Here is a 21,438-nt window from a genome sequence, read left to right on the forward strand (position 1 = left end):
CAGATGAATGTGGAAGCAGAGGACCACATAACTGCTGTATAGATATCTATGATGTTCACAGCAGAGAGGAGAGAAGCCAATGCAGCTTGAGAATATATGGAATGAGTTCTGATGTTCACTGGGCAGCCCACCTTGGCAATTGAGTATACCTTAACTATTGCTTGTGTAACCCAACAAGGCAATGTTTGTGTGGACCTTTAACCCTGGACTTTTAAAACAAACAAAAGGGTGAAGATCCTTATTGAAGGATGCAGTCTGGTCTAAATAAAACAATAAAATATCTGCAAATATCAAGAGTGGATAAGACTTTTTCTGCATTAGAAGTGGAGTGTGGAAAGAAAATAGCCAAAATAATGTCCTGGTTGAAGTAGAAAGATTAAACTACCATAGGGAGGTGGTCTAAACTGGGACTAAATTATCCTCATGAATCTTCATAAAAGGCTCACAGATCTTCAACCCTTCCAGCAGAGATGATTGCAACTAGGAAAGCTGTTTTGTAGACAAAAAAGCTAGATCACAAGTGGCCATGGATTCAAAGGGTTTCCTCATGAGATGAACTAACACTAGGGACAAACTCAGTGGTGGGATTCAAATAACTTAACTACAGGTTCTGGTAGTGGGACTGAGATAATTTATCAACTGGTTGTTTAAAAACACCATTTTAACAACTGGTTCTGCCAAAGTGGTGCAAACCTGCTGGATCCCACCCATGGACAAACTCCATTGGTACACATGAGCTCTGACCCGAGGATAAAGATTGGACAATCTTTTAAAAAGTCTCTTACTGAAAGGGTTAGAAAAATGTGACTGGCAATTAATACCCAAGTGACGTGCCAAAATGGCCACTAAATGTATTTTATTGGAAGAATTTGACAGGCACCATTCAAAACCAACAAGTATTCAAAAATAAATGGTAATTGACAAGAAATAGGATTAGCTCCCCAAACTTTTGCCCAATCAGCAAACCTTTGCCATTTAGATTCATAGGACCTCCATTTGGAAGGTTTATGTGCAGACAACAATATGTCTTGTAGCCTAGTAGGCCGCTGGCTTATTGTAGAATTAACCATGCTGACAAATGAAGGGAGGGATGCTGTGGTGTAGAAGAAGAAGAAAAAGAGTTTGGATTTATATCCCCCCTTTCTCTCCTGCAGGAGACTCAAAGGGGCTTACAATCTCCTTGCCCTTCCCCCCTCACAACAAACACCCTGTGAGGTAGGTGGGGCTGAGAGAGCTCCGAGAAGCTGTGACTAGCCCAAGGTCACCCAGCTGGCATGTGTGGGAGTGTACAGGCTAATCTGAATTCCCCAGATAAGCCTCCACAGCTCAGGCGGCAGAGCTGGGAATCAAACCTGGTTCCTCCAGGTTAGATACATGAGCTCTTAACCTCCTACGCCACTGCTCCTCTTCTGCTGGAGAGGTGGACCTGGCCCTGGACCAATCTCCTGAGCAGAGGGAATCAGGGACAACTGGGCCAATGGGGAATTACTAGCATGTAAGAAGCTTTGTCTGCCATTATCTTGGCAACTGCCCTGGACAGGAGTGTGAATGGGAGAAAGATATACAGAAATGTCCCATTCCAGGTGAACTGAAACAGTTTTGCCTGACAAAACAGCCCTTATGAGGGGAGTTGACATGTTCATGGAAGATAAGGCTATCCATGGCTACTAGTCAAAATGGTTACTAGTCATGATACATATCTATTCTGTCCAGTATCATAGGAACACACTTATTGTATTAGGTACTGTGCAACACAGGCACAATACTGCTGCTGCAGTCATCTTGTTTGTGGGCTTCCTAGAGTCACCTGTTTGGCCACTGTATAAACAGACTGATTGTCTGATGGACCTGATGCCTCAGTCTAATTCAGCATGGCTTTTCTTATGTTCCTAGTTTCCATTATAATTAGCATTAGGGGGATTTCTGCAAATACCCTGGGCCAGGATGTCCCAAGGCCCTTCATTTTTGGCACTCCCATCATTATTCAGAACTGGATTTTTTCATTCTTATAGGAGATACACTGCCTCATTATTACAGAACAACTGATTTTTGTAAGCACAATAAACCATGGAAGACTTTTCCATCCACTATTTTATTTCATTTTTGGTATATTTAATTAGATTATATACCTCCAGTTCAAAGTCAGAAAAAAAGGCTTAGGAAACCAAATTTGTAATAGCATTTGTTGAAACCAGGAGCAAAACATATACTGATTTTATTCAGCTGTTCACTACATCCTTTTATTACTTTCTTTAGATGCTTCTGGTGTGGAGTTGGGAGAGTGAAGGAACTGAATCTGAGATTTTCTGAAACAAGTAAGCATTCAGTGAACATCAACAAACAAAATCCCAGTTTTACAAACTAACCACTCTTAAGATAAAATATGGTTTCCTGTTGTGTTTCTTCAGTACAGGGTTTTGGTACACAATTCCTGAATATTTTCCAACTAAGGTTACATACAGCATGCTCAATTAACAGAAATGTTTACCTGTTCCTGGAGTTGGACATGGTTCACAAGGTTTGTTCCAAGCTTTCCCGACGTTATAGGTGCAGCAACACATCCTTTTGGTTACATTAAAGGGCAGCTCATTATCACAAGATGTTCCATTATAGCTTCTATAGCAAAAACTCTTTCTCATATCTACATGCACAGAAAGGACAAATGGATGTTAATAATAATTTTAAACCACATACCTATTTCCTTGAATATCCCATGATCTCAATCACGTTTCTTAATCATGTCTCAATCAAGTTTCCTGTTTAGTGGAGGAGAAAAAAATCCAATAAAATATATTTATGTAGCTTTTCCCAGAGAATTGAGGTGGAAGTTAAGCAGTTTTAGACCACCCATAAGGTTATGATGTCATGAAAGGCTCACCATAAGGGAAGGCCCACTTTAGGTTTATTGAATTACCCCAAGAAAAACTAGTTATCAGTTGTGGTGTCACTGATGATCCAAAGCTCTGTGAGGAGGTATAATTAGAGAAACAGAGGGTGGGAGAAAAATAATATTGCAAATGCTTGGGGTGGAGGGAGGCATAATCTCTATATGTGTTCAACTGTATGTTTGGCTTAAATCTTGGTTCAGATTGTTCTGTGATATGCTAAAGCTGAATACAGCAAAAACAATTTGAACCGATATTTACCTTATTTAATAATTACTTGTATTTAACATTAGTTTAGTTGAAAGAGACATATTTGGTCAACTCATTAAAAATGGTGCTGCCAAAGCTGCCTGATTATGAGCCTGGTGGCAGTAACTGCCCCAGGCACTTGTTGGGGGAGGGGCAGTGACTATAAGCATAATCTGTTCCATTGAGAATCTGTAAATGGCTTGCTGAAGTCCATATTTTCCTTATCAAATAAAAGAAGTGTGAAGGCTGACATACCCATACAATTGTGTCCTCCATTCACCTGCATGTATTCAGGAGGGCAAATACAGGTGTAGTTCCCTAAGGTGTTGTAGCATGTCCCAGGACCACAGACACCAGGAAGTGCAACACACTCATCAATATCTGGAAAGATGAAACAAAAGGGTTTAGGAACAAAAAGCAAGTGCTATAAAACTGAACGACACCAGAATTTCTCATTTGGAGAAAAGAAGCAAACAATACTATTTAAGAGTTGATTTCTTCTGAAACTTCTGGGTTTCCTAAGCATAATTTAATGTAATTCTTAAAATGTAGTACACAAATTCATGCATCACACTATGAGACAATCTCATTATATGTTGAAAATAAATTAAGTGGAAAACTTTTTAATCTGTCTTAATTCATTATATTTATATATCTGATTCAGATCAAATTTCTAAACACATTTATTTTAAATAGGTCCCATTGTAATCAGCAAGGCTTGCTTCTAAGACAAGGTGTATACAGACAGGATGTAAGGAAGGCAGGATTTTTTCATCTGCAACACTCTATAGTTCATTTGCCAATATGGTACAATTCTCATAGCTTAGAATTTACACCTTGATGTTCACTGTCTGCATAACATTCTGATCAGGAAGAGAAGAAAAAGGTCTGCAGAGCAAAACACTGTTTTGAGAAAGGAAGTATCTCCTGCTAGGAGGCAGGAAATGGAAGAATGTGTACCTTCACAGATACGAGTTTCTTCACTGAGGTAGTATCCATGGGGACATTCACACTGAAAGCTGCCAAAAGTATTGATACAGTTTCCACCTTGGCAGAGACCAGGCAACTCTTGGCATTCATCAATGTCTGCAGAGAAAAAGAAGTTCAATGTTTTCTAACTGACAGAAGTTACATGAAAAGCTATAGCAATTCAATTGAATGAAATCAATGTTTGCTTAGTTGGTTCTAACTGGTTATAAAACTTATTGTGTCACTGCCAAATTACCGGTAAGCATTTTCAACTGCCTCTGATTTCAGCAATAAAATATATCAAATGTTCTCAATGATCAGTCCCCCTACTATCTATGGCATATTCTCCCACGACTCTGATGTTCATTTTTCTGTGGCTGCCCTATGAAAGCTCTAGGGGGCTCCTACCATCCTGGTTTTTCTGGAAGAACTGCAAAACAGACCTGTTCTGTAAAAATCTGGGGGCAGACTGAGCCTGGATGAAGAGGAAATATCTTACTAGATGGGGTATAACTTGTTTTAGTTTTTATTTTTAATATGTTGTTTAAGGATGTGCATTTAGATGTTTCCTGTCTCTCTCTCACACATACTCTTTCTGTACATGTGTTTGTCTGATTTTTGCCCTAGATTATTGCTCTACATGGGCAGCCCTTTTCTATGGCTGAAGATATTGGCTTTTGCAGGCTGCTCCAAGATTCCTGTCCCTGGTACATGATCCCTGTTCACAACATTCTGAGCAGGACTGTGGGGCCCTCCTGCTTAAGAGCTGCCAGGGATGATGTGAAGGCATACTTGTCATGTGCTTGAAGAAGAGCTGTGCCTTCCCACCCAATATTTGGACCTGCCCTCAGCTGCAGTATGACAGTGCACTGGTAACAATCCAAGGATATTTTAGGTAGGGGCACAGCAACCAATGCTTCTCAGGGAGGAGTTGCTGACAATAACCTAAGGATCAGCAAAATGAACAAGCTTCAGATAACTGATAAAACATCACTAAAGCTCTGTCTACTTCCTTCTAGGCAGCAATGAGTGTCAGTTCCAAAACAGCTCCTTAAAGAAGTTAAATTTTACAGAAAGTTAAATTTTACACAGTTTAACAGAAAAAGAAGTAGGTGAGCATATACACTTGACCTGGTAGCCCAGGCTAACCTTATCTTGTCCAATCTCTGAAGCTAAGCAGGGTTGAGCCTGATAAGTATTCGGATGAGAAACCTTCAAGGAATACCAAAGTTGTGATCTGGATGCAGGCAATGATACACCACCTATGAACATCTCTTCCTTTAAAACCCCCAGAAGAGGTTGCCATAAGTCAGATGTGACTTGACAACAACCAAAAAAAGAAAGAAGGGAAACCATATGCAAATCTGAATCACTGAATCACAGTGTTCTATGATTCGAATTATGATAATAATCAAACAGGAGTGACAAAAGGCATGCATTTCAACTTTTTGATGGACCTGCATACACAGTTTCTTCAGTGAAACTTTCTCATAAAAAACACTAATCTAATTCTGCAATCCCTATCTCTCCTGTGATGATAATGCAGGGAAAGTGATTCTTAGTAGTGCCACCTTCAACTTTCAGACATTTTACAGAACGTGGCTTTCCCATTAGCAAAAGTTAAATGGACCACTGATCAGAATAAACTTACCTTCTAAGATAATAGTTATGGGATTTGGTCTGAATCCTTCACCTCCTGGACAGAGAGTATTATATTCACCTAGACAGAGAAGGGCACAATTAACAATCAAAAGCAAGCAAACAATTTCATTTGGTTTTCTCCTTGTCATTAAGTTGTTTAGTCCATCAGAGGTCTACTATTTATGGTTCATGAAATATACCATCTGAATATTACATGAGATTTCACTGAACATACCCTGATACTTTTGGTCCTAAAACAGAACCCTTCACACAGATTTACTTTCCCTGGAAAGCAGTACCAAGGGCAGCACATGAATTAATGTCTATGGGGACAGTTACAAGCCACAGATGAAATAGTTGATATTTTCAAAAATCTAAAATAGAAACATCTAAAAGCAATGAACTGCAAAATGATTCCTGTCCTCATGATCATCAGAGTGGTGAATGGAGAAATGTGGCATTAAAATTATGATGAGGATTATAAATCTAACTGGACATAACTCGAGTACTTTAAATTCCTTAAAGTTCCTCGAGTACTTTAAATTCCTAAATTCCTTATTTAAATTCCTTATTCCAGAAACCTTGTATCGATACACCTCAATAGTGTGTTCCCTAACCCATAAAAGAGGCATCAGTAGTAACAGAGGTTTCAGATACCCAATACCAAATGAAAGACCAGCAAATAAATTGGAGTCTTGTAACCGTCAAGACAGTGAAACTGTACCTGATGAGGGACAAAAAAATCGTGTTCTTGAGTATGGGCCATTGGACTGAAGTATCTAAAAAACGAATTCTGCAATGTGTGGCACATTCAATCTAGCCTGAGCAACCACTGCAGTGGTAGAACCCATAAGACCCAGTAGTCTCTGAATGGATCTGACTGATTGCCATTATGTTTTTGGAATGACCTGATCAAGGCTTGAATGACATTGTCTTTTTCCTTAGGCAAGAAAACCCTTGCCAGTACTGAATGTAGGACCAGCCCAACCAATTGAACCTATTTGGAGGAATGCAACTTAGACAACCCAATTTAAAATCAACCCTAAACTGTGGCATGTGGAAACCACTAATTTTATGTGTGTGTTTAACATATCCTTGGACTGGGCTGAGAGCAACTAATCATCCAGTTATGGGAAGATCAAACAACCCAGTGTTTTCAAAATATGTCACCACCACAGCCATATTACTTTGTGAAGACTCTAGAGATTGTGGTCAACTCAAAGGGCAATGAGGTGTATGGAAATATTTCTAAATGAGTGTCTGAACTGAAGGAATTTCAAGTGAATAGAGTGGATTTAATATGGAAGTAGACATCCTTGAGATCTAGAACAACACACCAAATATTGGAAACAATTGGAAACAATTCCATAACTGCAGGAAAAGGAATAATTCTAAACTTAGAAACAACCAGGAACTTGGTTAACCTTCTTAGATCAAGGATAGGCCTACCAGTTCTGTCCTTTTTATACACAAGGTGAATCAGGATGCAATATGCTTATTATCTTGTCCTTGGACTAATTATAGCAGGAAGCTACATCAATATCTAGGGCCTTTGCCATCCTGATCATTTGTCCTGCATGAAGGTGTAGATATTCATTAAGCTAAACAGGGGTTGGATTCCCAACCCCTGAATCAGAAAAAGAACTTTAAAGTGATTTTTCCAGCTTTTCCTCCTCTGAAAAACAAGTTGCTTCTGTTGGCAAAAATCAATCCAGTTGCTGGAGAGACAAAGAAAAGTGGCACTAGAGTGGCTTGTGGCCACAGAACTGCTCTTGGATATGATAGTGTAAGCTGGGGGTTCTGTCAGGCTCTGAAAATGACCTCTCCGGTGATTCTGAATAGAGAGAAAGAATTCTATAGCAGAAGGGAATGATACAGAGTAACCATGTATCGTATACCATATATCAAGTCAATATCTTTTGTAAATGGCACCACTGACTGCAAATTCTAAGATTCTATTTAAGTTCTGAGAACCGTAGCAAAATGCATGATATACAGAACCACCAAATCGATGACTTTATGGGATTTACTCTTCTTTGAATACTATTATTAGCTTTTCAGCACCACCTGACCTATACAGATATAAAGAAAATAATTCCTTACTGCTATTTACAGATGGGCATATCTCACAGGGATTTCCCCAAGCCTTCCCCAGAGAACAACAGCAGGACGAACGACTGACTCCAACACCGATTTCAGTATTGCAGGACAAACTTCCATCCCCTCTTGGTCCATATTTCAGATAACAGTTGCCAACCCGATTATCTATACAGAAAATATGCAAATATAGCTGAGTTTATCAGCCATGGGCATTAATAATGCACAATATAAATACCATAAACACACATTTTATATTAAACCCTATTCATGATTTCTGATCGATATCTAGATTATATTAGTTGATAGGTTCTTAAACAACTGATTTGTGTAACAGAAAAATGAATACATGGGGAATAGAAGGCACTCAAAATTTACCTGTATAAAGGAGATAATAGAAAAACATATTAGAACTAGAAAACAGACAAAAGTTCATTTTGTCTTTTATCTCTCTCACAATAGGGCTATTAACTGATCAATTTCCCAAATACCAGTCAATTTAGAGAATTTTGCACACTATTTGGCAAAACCAAAGAAGAAGGTACGCTGCAAGTAAGTATTCTCAAAGTCCTTTCTGCTACATAATACTATGGAAGTATCAGAATCATGTTATCTATCAATTTACCCCTTTTCATCTTAAACCCATTTAGCTTTTGCCTTAGGACATAATTTTGGAATCAACATCTACTCTGTGGCGCTTTCCGCACACACGTGGAAACACACCTCCACCGGCATGAATTATGCTGGTGGAGGCTTTGGGACCGTTCACACACTATCCCCTCAGCCAGAGACCCCCTCCACTCACCGTCCCGTCCAGCATCGCTCTGGAGGGCTTCAGGGACACGCCCATGCTGCCCTCCAACCTCCAGGGGTCGGAAAGCAGAGTGGGCAGGTCTCTGAAGCCCTCCAGAGCGACGCTGGATGGGACGGTGAGTGGAGGGGAGGGGGAAAGCAGCATCTTCCCACCGGTTCTGTTCGCACCGCGCCGATGGGAAGATGGTGCTCCTGGGCGGCGATGCAGCAACAACTCCTGTGCGAACAGAGCCCAGGGATGGTGTTTTTGCCATCCCTGGGCTGATGTATATCGCCCGTGTGGAAAGGGCCTGTGTTTTCCTCAATTCGTATGAGGAAATTCCTTACTGCTATTTACAAATGGGCATATCTCACAGGGAAGTTGACAGGTTTTCAGTTATGAAATAAGGTAGCTTTATGTTAAATCTCTATAATTTTCCACCTATCATAGAACTCTCTGACTTAATGGCTCTTTTACTTACCAACACAACCAACTCCAGTCGGATTAAGCTGAAAGTCTGGAGGGCAGTTACATTCATATCTTCCAGGAGTATTCACACAAAAACCATTAACACAATTGATAGGATCAGCACACTCATCAATGTCTAAAGCAAAAAAAAAAGATAACTGAAACTGAGTCTTTAAAAAAATTTCATTCAGTTAAACACAATAGATCTCCTAGAGCAGGGACGTAGGTATAGATTTTTATGGGGGGGTTCAAGGGTGGGGGCACACCCCCACCCGCCCCTAGGGCGTGGCCACACCTCCCCAAGCCCCGCTTCTGGCCTAGTGCTTATAAAAGCAGCTTTCCGAGGTCAGGGATGGCAGACTCCCCTGCCCTGCCCTGCCCTGCCCTCCCCTGCCCCTCCCCTCTGTGCAGACGCATAGAGGGAAAATGGAGTTTTATGCCCCCCCCCCGGGTAGCCACTGTGATGCTGGAATCCACCCCCAAACAGCATCACTTTCAATGGTGTTTAAACTAGAGAGTCCAAATTCTCCTTTTAAATTTGCCTTAAAGGGAGAATCTAGGGTCCCTAGTTAAACAACATTGAAAGTGATGCTGTTTTGGGGTGGATTATCCTCACCCTGAAACAGCATCACTTTCAATGTGGTGTAGTGGTTAAGAGCAGGTGCATTCTAATCTGGAGGAACCGGGTTTGATTCCCTACTCTGCCACTTGAGCTGTGGAGGCTTCTCTGGGGAATTCAGATTAGCCTGTACACTCCCACACACGCCAGCTGGGTGACCTTGGGCTACTCACAGCTTTTCGGAGCTCTCTCAGCCCCACCCACCTCACAGGGTGTTTGTTGTGAGGGAGCAAGGGCAAAAAGATTGTAAGCCCCTTTGAGTCTCCTACAGGAGAGAAAGGGAGGATATGAATCCAAACTCTTCTTCTTCTTCTAAACTGAGGAGCTCAGATTCTCCCTTTAAATCCATGTCGAAGGGGGTGGATTTAAAAGGAGAATCTGGGGAAATTTAGGGGGTGCCTGCTGTCAGGGGTGCCATTATTAAGATAGAAGCACCAAACTTTCAGGGTATCTTTAGGAGTCTCTCCTAATGATACCACCCAGGTTTGGTGAAGTTTGGTTCAGGGGGTCCAAAGTTATGGACCCTCAAAGGTGTAGCTTTCATCTTCTATTAGCTCCTATTGGAAACAATGGGGGATGGGGGCACCCCCTTTGGGAGTCCATAGCTTTGGACTCCCTGGACCAAACTTCACAAAACCTGGGTGGTATCAATAAGAGACTCTCCTGATAGTACATCCCAGGTTTGGTGAAGTTTGGTTCAGAGGGTCCAAAGTTATGGACCCTCAAAGGTGTAGCCCCCATTTCTATTAGCTCCCATTGGAAACAATGGAGGATGGAGGCACCCCCTTTGGAAGTCCATAACTTTGGACCCCCTGAACCAAACCCAGGTAGTATCATCAGGAGAATCCCCCAAACAATCCCTGAAAGTTTGGTGCTGCTAGCCCAAACAATGCGCCCCCTGCAGGCCAAAAACCGAAAAAGCACTAAAATGTTTTAAAAACCCACAAACGGGTGGGCGGAGCTTCGGACATGAATGGGGGGGTTCAAACCCGAGAACCCCCCTTACCTACGTCCATGTCCTAGAGCCATGGTGGCGAACCTTTGGCACTTCAGATGTTATGGACTACAATTCCCATCAATTCCCATCAATTGGCCATGCTGGCAGGGGCTGATGGGAATTGTAGTCCATAACATCTGGAGTGCCAAAGGTATTGTTCCAAATCCACTTCTGCATTTCTTGTGATAATAAAAATCTGTGAGTCATATGTCAAATATTCACTTAGCCACAATGTTTTCTGAGTGATCCTGCCACTTCTCATAACCAACTAAACACTACCCCCACTGTCTTGAAACAAGAATTTGATTCAAAAGTCATAAAAAAGTATACACATATTACATAATATACCTGTACAATTTCCTCCAGTTCTGTCCAGTTCATAGCCGTCATCACAAATACAATGAAACATTCCTGGTAAGTTATTGCAAGTACCAAATACGCAGATATTTTGGAAGACACATTCATCAATATCTGAAAAGACAATAGCATAATTAATTAAAGGATGTCAGCATGATAAATATTCTCATTATGCATGAAGACATACAGGGGTGTGCACTTCAAGAATGTTGGCATTAATACAGATCCAGATATATGGATGGGCATGCTATTCATTATCCTGATGTTTCAGGATGGTCATTACTGTTTTGGGAATGTTTTGGGCGGCGGGGAGTGTCAAAAATTTGGGACCATTTTTCAATTCACCCCATTCCTCCTACCAAAGGCAGCAGAAGCAGGGAGGAAGAGGAAGTTCGCCCTGCCAAACAAATGTTAGTCAGCATCGCCCATCTGATTAAATGTTAAAGGGATTAAAAGACCTACTTAACCGATGACTGTCATGGCTCATTCCAGTTCCACTGGGGCAGACTCTTTGGATGATGAGGAATCCTCTCAGACCCTGAAATCTCTAAGGCAGAGGTTCTTCTGAACACTCTGCAGGCAGATCTGTGAACCTTCTTTGGCAACATGGTCTGGATTCCACCCATCCCTGAAACCCTATGAAACTTTCACACTTTTTCTCTTAGTCAGCTCTTGCATGCTTTGCATGTGGGTGCTCATTGCCTTTATATTTCTTGTTTTCAATAATTGTTATTAATAAAACACAATTTGTTGTTTGTACAGCAGCCTGCTCATTTGAGAGTTTTTATCCAGGATTATCCTGGTATAGACAGGTTATTGATCACAGTTACACCCTCCTGCTCTGTCTCCACAGATAATACCCATAATTAAAATGGAGACAACTTACCTAGTATAACAGACTCTTATATGATCCTGCAGAAATTTGGAAGCTTTGCTATTTCAGCAGCTCTCATAAAGTTTACTGTGCCTTGACTCCTGCCTGCTTGATGCCTGTGCCTGCCCTGACTGGACTGCTGTTTGCCTCTAGCCCACTCTGACTATTATCTGCCCACTTGCATTGACTTTTGCTACCTGCCTGCCAGATGCAGAGCAGTCTACTCATTCCAACTAATAGCAGACAGTAGGGTGGACAGATGCCAAGTCTGTCAGCCATTGAAAGTATTATTTATTTCCTATGAGCTATAGAAAGGCCATCATTTGCTATGAGAAGCCATTATTTCCCATGTGCTGCCTGTGGCAAGTGAACATACTCTCTGTTCACTGTATTATCAGCTGTTAATTGCCTAACAGGTGATAATTGGAGGGAAGGCGCCTTGCCTGGCAATATTGCAAAATGGCAGATGATCATCTGATTTGGCAAGTAGACTTTTGCATCTCACAAGGCTTTGCTGTTCCACTGAACTGGCAGGTAGACTTCAGCTCTTCCTGGAGCAGTGGTTCTCAACCTGGGGGTCGAACTACCCTTTCACAGGGGTCGCCTAAGACTCTCTGCATCAGTGTTCTCCATATGTAAAATGGATAAATGTTAGGGTTGGGGGTCACCACAACAAGAGGAACTGTATTAAAGGGTTGCAGCATTAGGAAGGTTGAGAACCACTGTCCTAGAGACTTAGATGAACAGTCAAGCCTCCTGGAAGTTCAAGAGCCCACCAGCGAACTGGGTGAGGCAGTGAAGGCTCACAGGAGTGCAAAGCCTCTCTTCCCAAACCAGACAATCACCTGCCACTTTCTGATGATATTCATAAAAGTCCCTTCCAATAACAGGAGATAGATGTTACCAGATCTGCCTTGCATTGCTACAAATGGGTGCATTATTTCCTACAGGCTGTAGAGTGGTGAGGCCATATCCACAAGAAATAAATGGCCCTATTTTTTTTTTTGTGACCGTAGATATGGCCTGACCATAATATGTTACTGGGACTAGTCTGTTTAAAATTTAAATGGACAGAGATGTCAAGTAACAGTAATTTGGCAGGGGTTTTTTTTGTCTTTCCCTTCCTATTCATGCATATCCTTGAAACTGAAACACTCAAAGAAATCTAACTTGCAGATGTGTCACACATTTGGAGCTTCAAAAATGTGTAAATGTTGAAACTTAATGTGAATTAATAACTAATGTACTTTGAAGACTATTGTAAAAATATGTTTTAATGACCCCTACCAAGTTCATATTTTTTGCTTAAATTTGTGAAACAAAATCATTATCACAACCATTATGATACTTACAATGGCTAGAAAAGGTTGAGTGGCTCAGAGAAGCCATGAGGCTTTAGGAAGCAACATATCTCTTTTGGAAACAAGATGTAATTTTCTGAAACTCTATCCCAGGAAGACAGAGAAGAGTAAAACAGGGAAAGAAGTGTAGCAGATAAATTATGAGCTAAATAGAAGAATCTAGGAACAAGTAAAGAGAATCAAATCAAGTTTTTAAAAATTAAGAGCAACTTTATCATAGTTGGCCCTGCAAAGGAATTCATGGTTGGGGAGAAAATTGTAATTCTTCCCAGTATTTCTTGCGATTTCTCTCCTGCCATCCACTCTAAATTGATAAAATAAAGTTGGAATAGTAGTGACTTACCTTGGCAAGACCTACTGTCTGAAGCTGGAGTGAAGCCCATCTCACACTCACAACGGTATCCATTGGGAATATTCAGGCATTGTCCATTCTCACACAAATTAATATTTTCTGCACATTCATCAATATCTGTTGGAAATCATTACTGCTGTCATTAAAATGTAAAACTTCAGGATTTTTCATTTTGCTGAAGGTCAATTATGTTTGCTCAAATTTTGTTTTTAAATTTATTACATTTTACATTTTTTGGCTAACATAAAGCCATAAGGCAAAATTGTGTAGTTTGGCTAAGTCTGAAGATGGATTGTAAACAAAGCAAGAAAACAAGGTAAGTAAAATGACTGAAAATAATATCCTTTATTTAAAATTTTTACTCTACTATTTCAAGCTTCTTAGTGGAAATGCTTACTTTATCTTTTGTAGAATATATGCTATTTTCACACCTGCAAGTTTGTGAGTAGGGATGATATTAAGGCACTCAGAAGTCATTCAGATCTTTCAAGAAATATATCCAATACCCAAAAGCATTAGAAGTCAGAAAACTGTGGGAATTCTCATTTTAGTGATGATATCTGTCACTCTCTTGTTTCAGTCTATTGAAATGAGCATATACCAGTATACTTAAAATTTTAAATGTGAATATTTGAAATTTGATAACAATGCCAGTTTTATAAGAAGTATAGCATGTTAGCAAGTAACACCAATTTTTCAAGTAGCAGTACTGCCAAGATTACATTTTCTTTGGAGAAATAAAACTAGGAGAGGTTGAATAGTGACACTATCAAACCTTGCTTGCAATATTAACAGTTCATAATGCTTTGTTGGATTGTGAACTGAATGACATGTCTCCAAGAATGGCTTCTCTATGATGGAAAGTCAAACTTCTAGGCATGTGTAAATCAGAAAGAAAGATTAGGATACATTATTTTTAGCTATACAAGTGAACAGTTGATGATGCCAGAAACTATATGTCCCAGGGCTCTTTTCACAGGACTGCCAAAGAGCACTGGCATGACAACGTTCCAAGTAGAAGGTGCCCTGGAACATAGGAGGTGTAGGGCAATGCTCAGGGACTGGGGTCGAAACTGTAATTTAAGCATTCCAGGCTCAACAAAACAGCACAGGTTTTGCAGAGAAGCCTCCTGGCTGCTTTTAGGCAAGGTCTGAGTGTAGTCATTCTGTAGAACTTGGATGGAGGGATTAGATGTTCCTAGGGTGGGGTGAAGAGCAGATGTCATGAGAAAGTAGAATGGGGGTTCCCACTTTTGAAATTTGGATTAGAAAAAGAAAACTTTGTTTCTGAACTGAGAAATAGGTTGGTTTTCTGATCCACATCCTGATTCAAGTTGTGGAGTTCAACTGATACCTGACTGAAAGCAGAAGTGTGCAGACTGGCTAAGAAAATAAAAACTATGCTGGGAAGAAACATTTTCTGGATTGCAAGGCACAAAGTGTGAGAACCAAAATAATAAGGTATTTCTACTAATGGGTTTGTGGAGTTTGTGAAAAAAGACTAGCTTATATTTGAGAGGAATTCTTGTATTATTTCTATTTCTCAGAATTTTGCTTCCTAAGGATATAAGCAGATGGCATACAATTTCTACAGGAAAAGTATTTAAAATGTCATACCAGAACAAGTAAATCCATCTCCAGTAAATCCTTCTGCACACATACAGTGATAAGATCCAGGAGCATTTGTGCACAGAGCATTCACACTACACTGGTGTGTTCCATTGGAACATTCATCAAGATCTGGCAAAGAACAAAGTGATTAGAAAGGAGCTGAGCAAAATCTCACACATGCCACAGAAGGTGCTGTCGACACATACACAAGTATCTTCGTTAGATGTTACTAAGAGTATTTGGTTTGCATCAGAAGTCTTTTAAACAACTGAGTTCTCAGTCTTCAGAATATCTTTATGTTTAGTATTAATGGGCACAGAAATACTTTAGCAATATAGAGTAAATGTTGTATAACAAATTCATCTTACAGGTTTTTAATTATATCACACATTATTTTGTTCAGATAACAAAACACCTCTACACTAATTGAATTTTTTATTTCATGCAGCACACAGCTTTGTTAGAGTTGTATTACTTCTCGAGTCTCCTGGAACAACAGCTTACCTTCGGCATAACATGTCACAAGTTCCATCTTGCATTACATATCACTTTGGTATCCCAAAGAGGAACCCTACCCAGGCCTCAGTTTCAAGATTTTAAATCTTGCCATAATACCAACTTCATTTTCTCACAGAAGTTTGGTCTGTAAACTGCTTTGTAAACTGAACAGCATCATTTTCTACCACCCCTTCCCAATGTCCAAGTGTAGTTACTATATAAAGCAAGGATGTAGGTAAGGGGGGGGTTCTTGGGTTCAAACCCCCCCATTACATGTCCAAAACTCCACCCCCCGTTTGTGAGTTTTTTGTATTTTTCAATTTGTGACCTGCAGGGGGCGCTGGTTTTAGGCTAGCAGCACCAAAATTTCAGGGGTTTGTTGGGAGACTCTCCTGATGATATCACCCACGTTTAGTGAGTTTTGGTTCAGGGGGTCCAAAGTTATGGACTCCCAAAGGGGGTGCCCCCATGCCCCATTGTTTCCAATGGGAGCTAATAGGAGATGGGGACTACACATTTGAGCATCCATACCTTTGGCTCCCATGAACCAAACTACTCCAAACCTGGGTGGTATCATCAGAAGAGTCTCCTACTGATACCACCCAGGTTTTGTGAAGTTTGGTTCAGGAGATCAAAAGCTATGGACTCCCAAAGGGGGTGCCTTCATCCCCCATTGTTTCCAATGGGAGCTAGTAGGAGATGAGGGCTACACATTTGAGGGTCCATAACTTTGGACCCCATGAACCAAACTTCACCAAACCTGGGTGGTATAAGCAGAAGGGTCTTCTAAAGATACCCTGAAATTTTGGTGCTGCTAGCTAAACAATTGCACCCCTGACAGCAGGCACCCTCCAAATTTAAAGGGAGAATCTGAAGTCCCCAGTTTAAACATTGAAAGTGATGCTGTTTCAGGGTGGGGGAGAATCCACCCCAAAACAGCATCACTTTCAATGTTGTTTTAACTGGGGACCCCAGATTTCCCCTTTAAGGTGAATTTAAAAGAAGAATCTGGGCTCCCTAGTTTAAACACCATTGAAAGTGATGCTGTTTGGGGGTGGATTCCAGCATCACAGCGGCTGCCCATTGGGGTGTGTGTGTGCAAAACTTAGATTTTGCACCGGGCACCATTTCTCCTAACTACGCCTCTGCCCAGAGTGGAGGACAGAAGGGACTGCTGGCCGGGAGCCCAGCCGGTGGGCGGTGGGGGAGGGGAGTCTGACCCCCCCTGGCCTGAGAGAACTGAGGCTTGGGGGCGGGGCTTGGGGAGGTGTGGCCACACCCCCAAGCATGGGTGGGGCGTGCCCCCTGAGCCCCCCCATAAAAAATCTATACCTACGTCCCTGACATAAAGGATAGCACCTCCTACTGAATGAAATGCAGACTTCTCACCTCATTTTCTCTAGAAATGAAATGTGGGAGTATGCAAAGTTCTCTTTTCTCCTTCCACTAGTTTTGTCTTTCTTTTGTCAAATCACTCACACCTCTTTGTTCCCTACACAAGGACCAATGGTCAATGAGGGAGCAGGCAAGGGGGATTTAGAGCTTTCCCACATTTTTGGGGCTTGATTCTCACCCCATACTGCTATGATTTATTGGTCCCCAAGTCCACCAGAATCTGCCTCCACCCAGAATGAACAGCAGAGGCAAAAGGCTTGTACTGAGATACCCCCATGAAGACTCAATGCTAGGATGGCAACCCCTGCTCCACCTCATAGGCCAGAGGATGATAGATATAATACTTTGCAGGATTCTGGCCCCAGTTAAGCATGATTAGATGAGCCTAAAATGCTGCTTCCAGGGCAGGTTGAAGTACTGCCCTCTCAGTCTATTTAAGTCTTGAGCTGGGAGAAGAAGCTTGCTGGATCAAGCAATCCACAAGGCATAAGTCCATATCCCTGTTTCAGCTGCTTGCTTCCAGATCCTGTTTAGCTCAAGCATTGCTATCCAAGCTTTAGAGAACTACCAGCTGAGGAGCCCTGACTAGCCCTGCTTGCACAATACAGGACAGGTGGTTTAATTTGTTATGTTTTGTTTTAAATGGCACTAAAATATTGATGCATGGATATACTGCTGCAATGGTCAGTCAAGCAGGTTGTTTGAATTCCCAGTTTTATTTTATGTTAAAAGTAAGTCTATATTCTTCACTCCCAGAGATATAAAGAAAAAGGTATATCTCTGCAAGGGAAGGGGTAGAGACTTAAAAAAATGAAAGTTGGGAATTCAGAGAACCTGCTAGACCTATCATTATAGCTGCACAGTGATATTTTAGTACATTTTTTAAAAAGTGCATCCGTGATATAGTTATATTTATATAAATATGCTCAAACTACAAGGGGGGTTGCTGTGACACCAGTGATGATGTCACTAAAGATGACAGTGCCCTCCTTTGATAATGCTAACAATATAAGGCATATGAAGAAAATAATTTGATTTTACAACTGTGAAAATACAGAGGGAGAGCAGTAAGGGGCATAACTGTGCCTAAACTAGTGGTTCTCAACCTGGGGGTCGGGACCCCTTTGGGGGTCGAATGACCCTCTCACAGGGGTCGCCTAAGACTCTCTGCATCAGTGTTCTCCATATGTAAAATGGATAAATGTTAGGGTTGGGGGTCACCACAACATGAGGAACTGTATTAAAGGGTCACGGCATTAGGAAGGTTGAGAACCACTGGCCTAAACCAATTCTAGTGCTTGTAGATCAATGTTGGAAGTTAAGCAGGTAGAAAAGCCTACTGTTCTCAGCCTTTCTGCAGGATTGCATGTCTAAATATGCAGGACTGTGGCAGTTATGCTCCATTGAGCTAGGTCCACAATGCCCTTCTGAAGATGTTAGATCAGCCTCCACTGAGACTCATTTCAGAGCTATTTCTATTATTGCTCTCTATGGATTTGCCTCCTGAAACATGTTGCACTTTCATAAAGTAAAATGTGGAATTTTCCAGGATAGCTTTTCAGTGAATGGCTCTTTTCTGGATGATGAGTATTGTTCTTGATAGAATTTTAGTTTGGATGGTGTTATAATTTGATTCCAAATTGTTTTTCATATTCATATTTCATAAAAAGCTTCATAAGTAAATAAATACATTATTTCTAATATAAAGCAGTTCAGGATGGTATCTTGTCCTAATAGTCACCTGCCCTCCTGTTCCAGTAGAAAGTGGGGGATCAAGTTTGAAGTATGACAATTCAGGCATTTCTCCTAAGAAAAGATTGTTTGCTTCCTAAACGAGTTCATCACTAAAATAATATATTTCTATAAGCAGCCTTAGAGATTTGGTGCTGCTTAAATGGATTTATGGATCCAGAATTTATCTGAGGGTTAAGGATGAAACAAAAAACAGATGTCTGCCCCTGTGACTTCAGGGGTTGCTATGTGGATCAATATTATGTAATTCCTACAAATGTTTTCTAAATTTGCATTATCAGTAAAGTTATTTTTAAAACTTTCATTTCTGTTAGGCCCAAAAGTGTTATTCAACTAGAATTCCTCCCATTTATAAGGGGAGAATGGAAATGTTCACAAAGCAACAAATGGATATTGAAATGAAATAGACCTTAATATATACCCTAATTTCTATTCAGCCCAGCCCAGAGGGAAATACATGGTTGGGGGAAGAGGAGATGGACAAGGGCTTCTCTTATTCTTGTTCCCCACTGAACCAAACCATGGGAATGGAAGAATACAGTGCCAGCTTATGCTGTGGCAGCACACATGGCAACCTGACATCAGCACCGAACAGTTAGACCCATTTGAAGTGCAAACCAAAGGGGTGGTGGTGGCTAAAACTGCATGGAAGCAGTAGAAGGATTGTGATGGGGCCTGGGTCACCAGTGCTGTGCAAAGTGGCATGGACACTCATGCAAAGAGACTTACTCCAGCGGCAGGGCACTGCAGTGCAGGAACCAGGCAGGAAGTTGTGATCCACGTCATCATTCCTGCCCTTCAGGAGGCTGCGCCTGCATTCATGGGATGTTCTTAGGTGCAGAGGCTGTGCTGGCAACTGACTTACGCCAGTTGACTTACTGGTGCGAGTCAGTCTTCCCTATGGGATTTTTCAGACAACCAGGGGTTTCTCTCCCCGAGTCCTCACCATGCTGCCTAAAACCCCACTGTTAAAAGCATGGTTGTGCTGCTGTGGTGCCATTCCTGGCTGCCATTCTGCCAGCCCTCCCCCACTTTGAATTGTGATGTTTGTGTCATTCCCACCTGCCTGGCTAGAAGTAGGCACGGAAGGACAAATTTGAAGAGTTCAGCATGCCTGGTAGTATTCTTGTGAATTCTACGTGCCAGGACCGACATTTCAAGAAGATTTTTATCACCCATGTAGTATCCTATCCCTACTTAAGCAATGTTGCGCAAAGAAGAGAAGAAGAAAGTCACATGAATAAACACCAGAAAGCTATATGAAAGCCCTGAATCCCACTCTCTAGATGGGACCTAGCTGGGACAAAGGGAAGCCCTCTTCTGCTGAAAAGTTAATCAGCAAGCTGGCCCTGCCTCCTGTACCAGATGGAATGACAATTCCAAAGGGCTGAGAATCCATTTCTGGCTCCAGCTGCAACACAAACAACTAAACTGCTCATTAATAACCAATTAACTCAAGTTCATCACTTGGTGAATTGAACCATCAATTTGTACTCACCAATACACTTAATTCCATTTCCAATCCATCCTTCTTTACAGCTACACCTGAAGCTTCCAGGGACATTGACACATGAAGCATGAAGGTCACAATTATGGGCACCAATCTCACATTCATCCACATCTAAAAATAAAGAGAGTTGGTTTTTATACTTATTTCGACTTTGTCCCAAACCAGTTTACAATCACGTTCCCTTCCCCTCCTCAGTACAGGTACCTTACAAGGCAGGTGGGGCTGAGAACGTTTTGAGAAAACCATGACTAGTCCCAGGTCATCTTACAGGCTTCATTTGTAGAAGCAGGGAAACAAACAAGGCTCATCAGATTAGAGTTTGATACTCATGTGGAAGACTATGGAATCAAACCTGGCTCTCTGGGTTAAAGTCTGCTGGTCTTAACTGCTACACCACACTAAAATCAGAATCACTGATAATTATGTTTATCTTACATATTGAGTAGCATGATTTAATGCTATTTTATATTTATAAAAATGGTATGGAAAAAATCCTGCAATGTCAAATTCCCTATAAGTTGAAAGATGATATAAAAGTTTTCTCACCACAAGGTGAGACACTATATGGACAGCTAACTCTTGACGTACTTTATAATGCCTGCAGTGAATTCATAAGTTAAATAGTCATAATATGTCGAAGGCTTTCACGGCTGGATTCAACTGGTTCTGGTGGGTTTTCCGGGCTGTGTGGCCGTGGTCTGGTGGTACTTGTTCCTAACGTTTCACCTGCATCTGTGGCTAACATCTTCAGAGGTGTATCACAGAGGGAAGTCAGTTACACACAGTGAACTTAAGAAGATCATGAGAGGGAAGGCAGGAAAGGATGAGTCAATACTCACCTCTTAGCGGTCTCTCCTACATGCCCAGGGTAATGCCAATCATTACTTTGGGGTCAGGAAGGAATTTTTCCCCAGGCCAAATTGGCCAGGGATCCTGGAGGTTTTTGCCTACCTCTAGGGATAAAGCAGGGGCCATTGGAGAGGTGTGGTGGGGAGGAAGTTGTAAATTTC

General features: G+C 41.3%; 1 protein-coding gene across 2 annotated transcripts in view; it reads right to left on the minus strand.

Annotated features, from left to right (window-relative positions):
* Positions 1-21,438, minus strand: part of FBN2 (fibrillin 2) — a 203,465-nt gene that overhangs the window by 36,355 nt on the left and 145,672 nt on the right. For both annotated transcript variants that reach the window (XM_048503187.1, XM_048503188.1), the window contains 10 exons: positions 20,417-20,539; positions 15,280-15,402; positions 13,654-13,779; positions 11,067-11,189; positions 9,116-9,238; positions 7,848-8,009; positions 5,755-5,823; positions 4,095-4,220; positions 3,390-3,515; positions 2,489-2,641 (listed from right to left, as the gene is read on the minus strand). In XM_048503187.1, the coding sequence (XP_048359144.1) occupies positions 2,489-2,641; positions 3,390-3,515; positions 4,095-4,220; positions 5,755-5,823; positions 7,848-8,009; positions 9,116-9,238; positions 11,067-11,189; positions 13,654-13,779; positions 15,280-15,402; positions 20,417-20,539 (1,254 nt within the window). The remainder of the gene's footprint in view (positions 1-2,488; positions 2,642-3,389; positions 3,516-4,094; positions 4,221-5,754; positions 5,824-7,847; positions 8,010-9,115; positions 9,239-11,066; positions 11,190-13,653; positions 13,780-15,279; positions 15,403-20,416; positions 20,540-21,438) is intronic.

This window comes from Sphaerodactylus townsendi, linkage group LG07, assembly GCF_021028975.2.
Source record: "Sphaerodactylus townsendi isolate TG3544 linkage group LG07, MPM_Stown_v2.3, whole genome shotgun sequence".
Taxonomy (NCBI): domain Eukaryota; kingdom Metazoa; phylum Chordata; class Lepidosauria; order Squamata; family Sphaerodactylidae; genus Sphaerodactylus; species Sphaerodactylus townsendi.